Source organism: Sparus aurata, chromosome 4 (genome assembly GCF_900880675.1).
Source record: "Sparus aurata chromosome 4, fSpaAur1.1, whole genome shotgun sequence".
Classification (NCBI taxonomy): domain Eukaryota; kingdom Metazoa; phylum Chordata; class Actinopteri; order Spariformes; family Sparidae; genus Sparus; species Sparus aurata.
The window spans coordinates 15181138-15193676 of NC_044190.1; the positions used below are offsets into that span (position 1 = coordinate 15181138).

A 12539-nucleotide genomic window follows, 5' to 3' on the forward strand; every position below is an offset into this window, starting at 1 on the left:
TTTCTACAATCACAGTGCCAATTTCAAGCTGCGTTTTGGTGATTAAAAACTTGACCTTTTTGACGAGAAGTCTGGACATCCCCAGTTGTGTTTGCGGTGTCAAAACTGGGTGTCACTGACGCGACCTCAGGACATCTTCACCCGTATTTGTGCCGACCACAACCTGCCTAATCGCCACTAGAAATGTTCGCCAACCACGTTTCCGCAAAACCACAGAAAGGTCCAAACTTGAACGTTCCATTATGTGGCAGCTTTACGTCTGTTTAGGTTGAATTTTCTTGTTCTCCCTTGTCACAACACTGTGCTCTTGCTAAGCTTCGGTTCGCGTACAAAAACCGGCTTGGTTACGGTTCAGGGAAAAAAATCACGGTTTGGCTTAAAAGTATCTGGTTTGGTCGGAGATGGTCCAACTTCCTGTGATAAAAACACAATTGTACCCGTGTTTGTGGTGACCAAAACAGATATATTAAGTGCCTAAACATAACCAGGTCATAAACACAGGATTGTAACATAAACTAGAAAGCTGAACCTAAAGTTAATTATTTGTAGTTTGCAGAAATCTACATTGCCAACATTCATTCCGGTGATTGGGTTACAGCTGTGAGAAGACAGTCAGCTGATGAAAATAATGCAGGTTCACATCAGGTTTATATATACATATATGTATCCATGTTTTATACGCCTTAATGATGCACATGATGTGTCCGCGGGGGGAAGAAACGTCGAATGTAAAACAAAGCCGTGTTTGCTGGCGTGAAAACCCCCCCACGGCGTGTCTTAAATGATCCCCATCAGATATAAACAGAGTGATTGAGTCTGAAAAGAAAAGGATCTGAAATCTCAAGAGCAGGACGCACCTCTTTATCCTCTCACAGCGCTGTTTACACTGCAGACACAGCCCGCAGCCTTTCCTCCCTCCGCCGTCTCCTGATCTGATCTTTCCTTTGACTTTCACCATCTGCTCAGCACTTCTGTTTCGTCTGCTTTTGTTGGCTGGCATCTGCAGGAACAGGCCCGATTCTTACACTGTATGCGAGGTTAAGGAGGGCTTCCGTTGCCATTACATGCTGCCGACCTCATTTGACTAAACCAGAAGTGATAATGACACTCGTGAAACAATGCCGTTAAGAGACATAAAGTATTTATAGTTCATTTGAATGACAGATGTGTCGGGTAACCTTGTTTATCAAAGCCCTGAATAGGAGCAAACAGATGTCCAATTAGTTGTCTTTGTATATATTGTGTGCACGTAAGTGTTGCTGCAGCATTGTGTTGAATGTTGCTGAAACAACGAATATCACAACTCAGTTTTTGTTGTTTAGAAAAGCAATTTCAAGGGCAGATTGACCTAACCGCTGCCTGACAAGAAACAATTTTCGGGAACCCTACGTAGGCATCTATTTTTACAGACAGTTTCAGGGCGCCCTGCTGGCCTAAGAGGATGAAGGCTCCTCCTCTCGAATCAATAGTAAATGGGATAAACTTAACCCCGCGACACCGGCTGCTGAGATCAGGAACTGCTTTGGCGATGCTCGAGTCACTCAGGCTCAGATAAAAGAAACCCCCAAGAAAGGATAAAAAGGACTTGAGGATTTTCTTTAAAGGAGGACCGGAACGTGCCACATGTGACAAGTTCACCTTGGCCCAAGGATAATAGGATGAAATGGTCTTGGAGCGCCATGAGCTGGAGAATCAGAATCCTAAATCCTACAGGTCCGGTGCTGGATTCATGGAGATTCAGGCTCCTGTGTGTGAGAGTAACACCTGTAATTAAAAAAAAAAAGGAAAGTGTAAATTCGGTTCCTAAACAACACCATATCATGAACTCTCCATCTTATAACAAAATGTTTTCCAGCTCAAAGTTCGCCCTCTGGAGATGTTTAATCTTCTTATTCGTCTTTTCTACACAGATAATGAATAATTAAAATTTGCCGTGCTGCTAAACCTACTCAAAGCTCAAACATTCATCTTTTCCAGCCTCCCTCCCAGAGGGACTGTTTTGTACTCTGTGCTTTCTAGTTTAGATTTGCTCTGACCCTGCCGCTCTTTCATTCTCTCCTCCTCCATCACAGAAGCGTCTTCTTTGTCTTGCCTCTTTCTTCCTGCACATTCAAGGTTAACGGAGACCACTCTTTTCTCTAGTCGGAGAAGCAGCAGTGGCTGACAGTGTTTGTAGTGGTATGTTTGGCCAGATTCTTGGCAGCTTGCCCAAAGGATTCACATTCTCAAAACAACTTTGTTTGTTTTTGGGATCCAGAGCGGTTGTGAACTATTAAAAAAAGTACTGCTGCATTTTATCTCATGCTGCAGAGAAATCCTGGACACAAAAACACGTTACGCTTGAGATTTCACTGACAAAAGATGATCAGGTCTCTTCTGGATGCAAATTATGTTTTAGTACAGTGAGCTTGAATGCGTGTTGGGTGCCGGAGGGATGAGAGAGGTAGAGACTGAACGGTCGGATGGAATGCGGGTTGGATGAAGGGATGAACCGTGGGTCGAATGTCGACCATTGATTGGTTTAGGTTGGAGCTTGTTGTGGTGAGGAACCCGGGGAGTGAGTCTCAGTGTGGGGGGAATGATTAGACGAGGTGTGCTGGTTTTATTGTGCCCCTTGTGGTTCCTCTAATGAGAGAAAGAAGGTGAGGCAGAGCAGCGACTGCAGGGTGAGGGGTGTGAGAACTGAGAGCTATCAAAGACAAAGGCTTTAGCTACAGGTAGTTTGATGGGGATGAAGATTAGCCGTTGTGCGCAAATCAAACTTATAACGATTCACAATGAATCCATCATCTGTAACTAGGTGTTTAAAAACCACTGCTGCAAGATCCCCTCACTCACTTTTCCTACGGTATCACAAAGTAAAAGCTTTCTCAGGTACAAAGTCCTGATCTAAATTGGCTTGCGGATAATCAGACTTGATCTGAAATGCTGTCGTCCAGAACAGATCCTAATCTCGTAACCAGTTTAACATCTGTGAATCCAAATCCCAAAAAGTAATTTCACATTTCATGGCAGTTTTTAAAGGCACCACGTGATCAGAGCTGATATGCTCCAATCCATCCCGATCGTTACGACCCCTGAGGTCGTATAAACATTTCTGTATGTGCTAGTTTCTCCTTGAATTAACCATCTTTTACCTGAGTGTGTGTGATTGGTTGCAGGCGTGTTTGACCGCTGCGACGCCTGCCAGCTCCACAGTAGTGTGTACGTTCTGCGCTTGCGCGAGATGCAATAAGTCTCCTTAACATCGTTTGGCGCTAGACTCTTGCCAGTAATCCAAACCATGAAAAGAGGAAACGACGGAACGGCATGCATAGAAAAACAAAGTGCACACCATAGAGTTCAGTGGCGCACATAGTATTCCGCCCCTCCCACACACAGCACTGATTCAATAGCACACCGCCAATCAGAATGGTCATACAGCTAGCACGCAACCAGTCAGAGTATCCAATGGCTCAGACGGCCAACAGCCAACACTCTTAGACTTCGCAAGTTGAATCAGAGCAGATGCTGTCCACGCGGCTCCAAAAGCTTCCAACGCAGCTGAACACACCGAACAGATTTGTTCACGACCTCATCCGAGTCTCCCCAAACGCTTCAGGGCCCGTATTCACAAAGACTTTTATCTTAACGTTAGGAGTACTCCTAAATCGGACTAAAAGTTTTTATGTGGGAGTTGTTTCTTAAGAGTAATTCACAAAGCCGCTGAGACCTACTTTTACTTATGAAAACAGTGAACTCCTAAACTAGAAGTAACTCTCTGTTGCTATGGATGACGTCATTTTATAAGGACGCACTTAGAAGCGGTGACAACGGTGATTGGCTGTTGAGTGACAGGGCAGCCCATTGAAAAGTTATTTAGGCTACGCAATGCACAAAGTGAAAATAAGGAAGTTGCCTACAAGCCCGCCACAAAGCCTATGAAAAGATATTGGATAAAGAAATGTATTCATGAGGAGAATTAAGTGCACCCCCCACCCCCCGCCAAACAAAAACGCTTCGGACAAAAATGACAAATTTGAAGATAAATAAAAAAACGGCAATAAATAAAAACGGCATTTGCTCGAAAAGCTGCGTCAAACCACTCTCCATTAAAATTCGTGAATCGTGTGTTGATCCGGGCCATTTCGCAACAATGTCCAGTAGGCTATATTGTAATGTGTGTCAAAGACAATTTGTGTATAGATGGAATGCAAGCCCTATTCGCACGGGACTAGAATAACGTGGGGACCTCCAGTAATTCGTAATAATTGCGGAGGTCGTCTGTGATCTTAATCCCGTGTGAATCTGCCATGTCCGTAATTTGTAAAGTAAAAATTCCACTGCAAATTACCTACTATATTTCACCAAACACAGAGTTCATGTGATAATATCAGTCCTGTGCAAATCAGCATCTCTTTTTCCCGGTCCAGAATTATGGAGGCTGCGTTGGGAATTATAAATTAAAGTTTTGACAGCATTTTGGGTGCAAATTCAGGAGGCTCATCAGAAGAGCGAAATCTCGAAAGATGATTAGATGGATTACATGCATGGCAGCATGCGGTAAGGAACATTTTTCCATCTTTCAACAGGCTCACCAGTTATTATATTAAAAATATCCATATCTAACCGTTGTGCTGCTCCAGTAAGGGCTCCGGTGCGATCGACCCGGGGGATAATGTCAGTAAATTCGAGTTAAAACACAGACTTTGCTTATCCTGTGCGAATGCGCCGCACGAAACACAGACATGGTGGGATAATTTCTAAATCACTTGAGGTCTCCAGGTAATACTAGTCCCGGGTGAAGAGCTGCATTTTCCCCCTAGTCAAACACCGGAGTGTTGCCAAACATTTTAACTCTGGCGTTATTGGATTGTTTCAGTTGGTTGGGGACATTATTGCGTCCCTCACCATCTCAACCATAACTTCAGTCCCTTCACGGTCCATCCGATATCGTTTTAATAATTCCCTGTTATTTAGCGTCTCCAAAACATTCGGCTGTAACCAGGTCTTAGCGAGTTAGGAGTCCTCTGGACTACTTCTAAGGTCTCCCAGACTTAGGTGCTACTTTTAGGCTTAAAATGTTTTGTGAATAACTCTTATTTTCAAAAATTAGGAGTCCTAAAGTTACGACTGACACGCCCATTATTTTTAGGAGTTGCTCCTAAATTCGCCTGTTAGGAGCTACTTTTAGCCTTAAGATTCTTTGTGAATACAGGCCCAGACGTCCAACGGTTGGTGTTTCACGCTTCAGGGCCAGCTCCTCCCAGTTCCTGAGGGCTCTCCTCTGTCAGCCAGACTGCCAGTATGTTTGATTGTGTACAAGATATGTTTTGAATAAAATATTTAAGAATACTTTGCTGCTGGTGGTGCTTGGAGGAAGGGGGGTCTCATTTTCATGTTGCGGCAGGGTTTCCTTTAGGCCCTGGTCGTAACACCAATCTACTCAGGTGTTAACCATCAGCTAACTAAGACCCCAGCTGACTCGTTTAGAGATTAGTTAAGACCCAGTCCCACTATGGTCCTTGGTCGTGTCTCATTTCCTCGTGGATCAGTAAGGACCTCAATCACATTATGGTCATTAGCAGGTTGGGATTGCTCGGTTGTCATGCTGTTTGTGTTCAAACGTTCGGAAAAGTCTCACAGCAGTCAAACAATCACAGAATATCATCTGCGAGAATCGTGTACATTGATGGCAATGTTTTTCGTGCTTTCAGCATGACTGTATTTTCTGCAGGTTCTGTGTTTCTTTGACTGAATGACATTTTTTTTTTATTAACTATTCTGGCTTCAAAGGTAGAAGGTCAGGGTGGATGGAAGTGTACAAAGTTGATAACCCTCGCACTAAAATCTAACGTTCACACCCACTCTGTGATCAGGGTTTAGACAATAAAAGCATATGCAAGGAAAACATAGTTTATTCTGTGAAACAGTCCCAAAATCTACATGATTATTTTGGTTAAAGTTTGGAAAAGATGTTGATTTCACTTGCATGTGACAATAAATGAAACTGTACCTGTTGGATTCATGAAAACGGACACTTGATTTGATGCTTTGAGTGATTTGCTTCACTTCACTTGCTTTGACTGTCAGGGAAAAAAGAAAAAAGTGTCTGACTCACAAGTTCCATTTATAAAATTGGAAAGACTAATTGATGAACTGATTTTGTTCCAGGTTGTTTGAGCATTTTTAGTAGCTGTTCAAGGTCCCCAAAATTATCTGTTAAGCTCAACCTGTAAGCCAACACCTAGAGTTGTCTGAGAAAATCATAATTTGTTAATGAAGATCATGTTGTGCATTCAAAAGCCCTGGAAGGAGCAGGTAAACAGACATCAGGGTCATTTGCTGTTTAAAAGGTCATAATTAGCTTTCCACCTCGACCGAAAACAACTGTTCTGATTCTCTTCTGTGTCTGTTTTTGAACTTTTCCTGTTTGTTAATGTATTCCTTATTTGGATAGACCATTTGTTTTTTAACCTTGAAGCAGAAATCCTCCCTGAATAAATTAATATAGCATTTATTGCTTCCAAGAACACAACTTAACATATTACTAATCCAATTTTTGTTTTACAAGACATGCTGTTTTATATTCACTGACACTTTAATCTTTGGCTCTGATGAAGAAAAAACACCTCCAATAATTTAAAGCTGAAAACGTCTATGGCTCGACGACAGTGAACACATCTTCTGCCTGAATTATTCAACGCGGAATGATCAAGTCGCCATTCAGAACCTGTGAAAAGCTAGTGATTCACTTTCAGACTGCTTCATTTCCAAACGCTTGTCAGTTATAAAGAGACATGTGGAGGTAATTGCATTCACACCAGTTCATTAATTTCCACATGTTGGTGTAATTGTGTGCGTTAATTGATTTTTGGAATCCATTTGTCCTGCAGGAGCAATGGAGAAAACTTGCATGAAATTAAAACAGAGAAACTCTAATTAAGAAGCTTTAATTATCTGGGCTCCATGTTTGGACACATTCTGTCTGCTCTATGTAAATTATTGTCATGCGAATTCAAAATACGAACAAGAAGAAAATGAGGAAGTGATCTAGATGTGTCACGGTGAGTCTGAGGCTACCACGAGCTTAGCTTAGCTTAGCTTAGCTCAAAGATTGGGTAAGAGCTGGCATAGCTGTGGTAACAAAACCAACCAAGAAGGACTTTAAAAATTCACTAATTAACAGTGACATTTTGTGATTTTATGAGCGATTATGTGTGTGATTATTTCCTAGAGTCACCAGGAGCATCCAGGAACTGTCCGCCAAGACATTGTCCTGCACAAAACACATAATAACCACAGCATCTTGATTTTACATTGCAACTTATTGAACTGATTAAACTGTCAGGTATGACTTGTAACTTATAGACTTACGGTGAGCCAGGATGTAGCCAGGCTACCTGTTTTCCCGTTTCCCAGCCAACTAGCAACTGGCTAGACCTTCCTCACCCAAAAATTGACACATAGGTCATCTGTGAAAGCAGCTTGTTACGACCCTGGCAGCGACCTCTACTGCCCGTGGTGATTCTCATATGGTCAAAGAAGGAAGTGAGGTGACTTGGAGCAGGATGGGGTGGATGGATGGGTCCAACACATCAGGAGGCTGCTGTCCGTGTCCCAGCAAACGTGAAACCAGAAAAACCAGAAAAAGTTTACCAATTTTAATTTATATACATACGTTTACTCATCTGGTTAACTTAGTCACATACGTGACTTAAAGCAGCTACAGCGAAATTTCACTTTCTGTTGATGTTGGTGACCCCTGTGGAAAAAAAGTGGTATGAATGCCATGTGCTGAAGATCTAGATCTGGCGCGAATGTGCATTTGTTTTTAGAGGGGGTCGACCGATATGGCTTCTCAAGGGCCGATACCGATATGAGAAATTAGGGAGACTGAAGTTGACACTTGCTACTTGAAAAGCTTTTTGCAGGATGTATGGCGATGGTTCAATGTATCTACTTGTGGCTATGTAAGATTACTCAATGTAGTATGACATTATTTTTGTGCTGTACCTTTCCACCAGATTACAGAGCAGCTTCAACCTTCAAGCTGAGAGACCCCACAGCTCATCCTCAGCACTCTGCCACAAAAAAATAATTTTCATTTTATGACTTATGCAACCTGGATATGTCGGGAAGTGGCCTGGTTACAGGCAGTAAGAATGATATAACTTTATTGAAAAAAATAAATCAGTCTCCTTGCTGATGGTATGGTCTGCTTATGTAGGTCATAGAGAAGCATCAGAATTAAATTGAGACTGTTTCATAACCTCTTTAAAGGTCTTGAAGTACATTTTGTCGTTTTGGTGTGAGTTTGTGTTGCGTCCCTTTTGCATCCCGCTGTGGTTTAATCCCTCTTTTGTCCGACAGCTTCAAGAACATTTTGCAGCCGAGAAAAAAAGGAATTGATCAGCTGCGTGGTTCAAATTAAACAGTGATAAACGGTGTATCCGTTGAGCAAGAATCAATAATCCTTAATGAATTACTGGAACAGGCTTTGTGAGAAGCTCCACTTCAAAACAAAACAGGCAGCTGAGAGAACAATCGTTCAACCGCTGCATCTATAATTCAACAATATCTGTTGAAGCACACTTTGTTCAAGTCTGAGGTGTTGCTGCACCGCATGACCCGCAACAACATGTGGTGGTGGATTCTTTTTTTCTCCACCTGTCCTTCTCCCTCATCTGTCTGTTCTGTTTCCCTCATTTCTCTGACAGGAGATCGTCCTTGTGGTGTTCTTCGGTGTGGAATATTTTGTCCGCCTCTGGTCGGCAGGCTGCCGCAGTAAATATGTTGGCATCTGGGGCCGACTGCGCTTTGCCAGGAAGCCAATATCTATTATCGGTGGGAACACAACCCTTGCGCACACACACACAAACACACACACACACACACACACACACACACACACACACAGCAGGCACACAAGCAGACGTCTCACTCCCCACCCACACACAATATTTAAACAATATCTGTAATATATCCTGTGCTTTATCCCTAAATGAAATATCTCAGACAAATTCAGCATGAAATTAAAACAGGCCCTGCAATATTATTTCTCTACCTTCCTTTTTATTCATGGAATTGGAACCTCCAGGTGTTTTTCGAAATATGCAGCAATGAACATGAGCATTAATATTATTTGTAACCCTTCTCACCTCAATTGATTTATAGAACCATTTTGTAATGAAAACCAACGGTAATTTCTTAATGGAGCACTTTCCGTCCACTTTTTTGAATATATGCACTTTTCCGAATACCTCGTATGGTAAACCCCCTCATTTTCTATCAATACAGATCTGATTGTAGTTGTTGCCTCAGTAATTGTGCTGTCCGTGGGCTCCAAAGGCCAGGTGTTTGCCACCTCTGCTGTAAGGTAAGAGACACAGGTGTGCAGGGGGAAACCATAGGGACGAAAGTATGTGGACACACTCCAATTTCCAATTGTTTTGGAGTTCCTCCATGCCCCTGAGCACACAGTTACAAAGGGTATAAATCTCCCCATCTGAAATGGGATAACTGTTCAAGACCCTCACATGTCATCAAAGTTGTCAGTGGCGTTTGTATAAACAGACTGGACCGGACATTTCCAACATGCCATCAGCTGTGGTGATTCCTCCTGTGTTACTCTGGCAACTCTGGTATTATCGCTACCATTTTTTTTTGGTAAAGATAGAAAAGCACAGACACTCTCAATTTGTTCACGACTTCACACTGTCAGTTACGTTATCCATTAAACAAAGAGCACTGCATCATTACAGGGCCTCTTGCCTCTATATATGTTAACATCACCAACCTGTGCTCCTACCCTGCCAGTCTGCACTGATATATGAGGAGCGGTACAAAGTGCAGCAATTTCGCTGCTTAACCTTTGTTAAATTTCAGGGGGGGTCATATGCCATCGAAACTGCAACTTTGAAATACATAAAAATGAGAGTGTGTCATGAACAAATCAGCAATAACAATGTCAAAGCAGCCAGCAGTTTCTATAAGCGTTTTATAAAGAACACGTCAGTAACACATGGCGTGGTTTGAAATGTGCATCTAAAAAATGTGCCTGCATTTCAAGGGCAGCGTAGCTCTAACACTTCACACCTAGTGTTTTTGGAGCGGTAGGCCTTAAGTGGTAGAGGTGTATTGGGGTTCAGCCTTTGTGTGTTTCTGCTCTGGGGTTGTTTTCCATGGTTTGGGTTTGGCCCACTAGTTCCAATTAAGGAAAACCACAACATTGGAGCATATGATGTCATTTTAATAGTGGTGTTCCAACTGTGTTGCAACAGTTTGAGGAAGGCTCATTCAGGTCCATGAAGACATGGTTTTCACAGTTTGATGTGGAAGAGCTTGCCTGACCTGCACTTCACCCCCATCCAACACCAGTGGTAAAAAAAATTAACTAAAAGTGAGCCAGGTCAGGCACGACATCAGCGGCCAACCTCACCAGTGCTCCCAGGAGGACCTACCACAGCAAGGCTCCAAAGTCTTATGGAAACCCTTCCTAGAAGAGAGGAGTCTCTCGCAGCAGCAGATTAACGCCCATGGTTTTTGAATGACATGTTAAACAATCGCATAGAAGTGTAATGTTTGGGTGTCCACATACTTCCGGCTTTATTTTGTGTGTACACATGAATACCTACATGCACTTGGTTTGGAGTACAATGATAGCTTCTAAACACTCTTGTTATTTATCCAGAGGGATTCGCTTCCTGCAGATCCTGCGAATGCTCCATGTGGACCGGCAGGGAGGAACGTGGCGTCTCCTTGGCTCTGTTGTCTTCATCCATCGGCAGGTACACAATCACTGCTTTTAAGATTGCATTTCACGTCCTAAGGCGTCAGGGCTTTTGATTATTCGTGGTAAGCTGGATGCTTTCTGTCAGGGGATTCGTGGCGCTACCTTGTCATGTATTATTTTTCACTACCACACGGTGCAGAATCTCTAAATGGGAATGCATATTACAACAAAAAGAATATTCAGCAGAGCCAGATGAGAAGAGCAGGATCTTAGGGACAACTGTCCCTCCAGAGAATCATTCAGCTGAGACACAGAGGTGGCCATGATTACCCCCAGTGGCCACTGCTGATGTCTTCGATGCCTGTGTGAAAACAGAGAGTGAAGAAGGTGAGCAGAGCGTCAGGGATGTAACTCATCCAGCACCGCCTGCTGTGCTTCCTTGTATTGGCCTTGGCTGATGACCATATTGCTCCTGGCTGAGGGTGGCCATCAGCAGCCATTGACCGAGTCTGTAAACACAGCAAGAGTCGCAGAGGCAGACACTGGGGCCCTCTCACGAACTTACCAGCAAGCTGCAGGGTGCAACTCAATTCACTTCAGATTGAGGGTACAAAATAACAGGTACACTCTGAGATGCACTAACTAGGAAACATCTGTCACCATGGATACTGCGAAATCATGACTGCTTATGAAGCTGTTGTGGTGTTGTGTTTCCCTGCAGGTCGCTCATGTCCCACAAGCAATCACCATGTGTAATAAAATTGATGGTGCAATCTTTATTAAGTATAAGACGTATTAAGTTAGTTTTGATAGAACAAAGTCATGGTTACTTATTTATTAGCACATTCTGTGATACTGAACTGGCCATGAAAAGGCAGCGTGCAGGCTGAGTGTAACAAAGGTTAAGGCCAGTGGTTTTACAGCCATGTCTGCTGTGACCCTCTTTACTTGTTGTCCTTTTTTGTGTGCGTGATTTGTAATGAGTTCCTTCCTCCTTGTTTTCTCCCTCCCAGACTGCTTCATCTGAAGTACATTCATCTGATATTGCTGTGCTGTTGCTACAACATCATAATTAATGTTGCTCCAGAACTGTTGATGCACCTGACCAGAGAGAGACAAAGTCCTCACAGGTAGTAGTTCAATTTGGTTGAGGGGGACAACCACAGCACCTGTACAGAGGAAACCAGGGTTTTGATTGTTGTTGTTGCAGTAACCTGCCACAGTTTGAATACCTGGTTTAGGCAAAGTACTTAATTGAGTTAAATATCTAGTTTTGAGTAAAAAACTTTTCATGAGATGAGTCAAAGGACACACACACGCACACACACACTCCTTGAACACCACTTATCTCTTTCATTGTGGTACAGGAAAACAAATCTCCCCCAAAAATCTAATTCCAGTGAAAAAGTGTTACTTCCTGCTCACATCTGCACTGATATCATTGCAGAGGTCGAAATTGTGTGCAGGGAATTGACTATTTTTCACTAAAATTAGATAATCAGGCAGTACAGAAAATGCAAGTGGTCGTTTGAACGACATTAATTACGCTGTTGAAGGAACAGCACTGACATGGCAATATCCTTGAGGCAAACCAAGCAGAAATGAGAGAAAAACAAAGTTAATTTATGTAGAATTATTATTACTGTGAGGCCTTCTGATTTGTTGACCCCCGAGGATGAGAACCAGCCTTTTAGGCTACGTACATGACCAATATGATATTTAACAAAGGTGAAAGATTGAATTAAAATTAATATTTAATCCATTATCCGACACCTGCGTTGGCGATGCATTCAGGGTAGGGGACAATGATGAGTCAGCACTGGTT

At 42.8% G+C, this 12539-nt stretch overlaps 1 protein-coding gene across 1 annotated transcript in view; it reads left to right on the forward strand.

Moving 5' to 3' along the window:
• Positions 1 to 12539, forward strand: part of kcnq1.1 (potassium voltage-gated channel, KQT-like subfamily, member 1.1) — a 63073-nt gene that overhangs the window by 16436 nt on the left and 34098 nt on the right. Inside the window, exons 5-7 of the mRNA XM_030413423.1 lie at positions 8700 to 8826; positions 9280 to 9358; positions 10673 to 10769. Coding sequence (XP_030269283.1) covers positions 8700 to 8826; positions 9280 to 9358; positions 10673 to 10769 — 303 coding nt within the window. The remainder of the gene's footprint in view (positions 1 to 8699; positions 8827 to 9279; positions 9359 to 10672; positions 10770 to 12539) is intronic.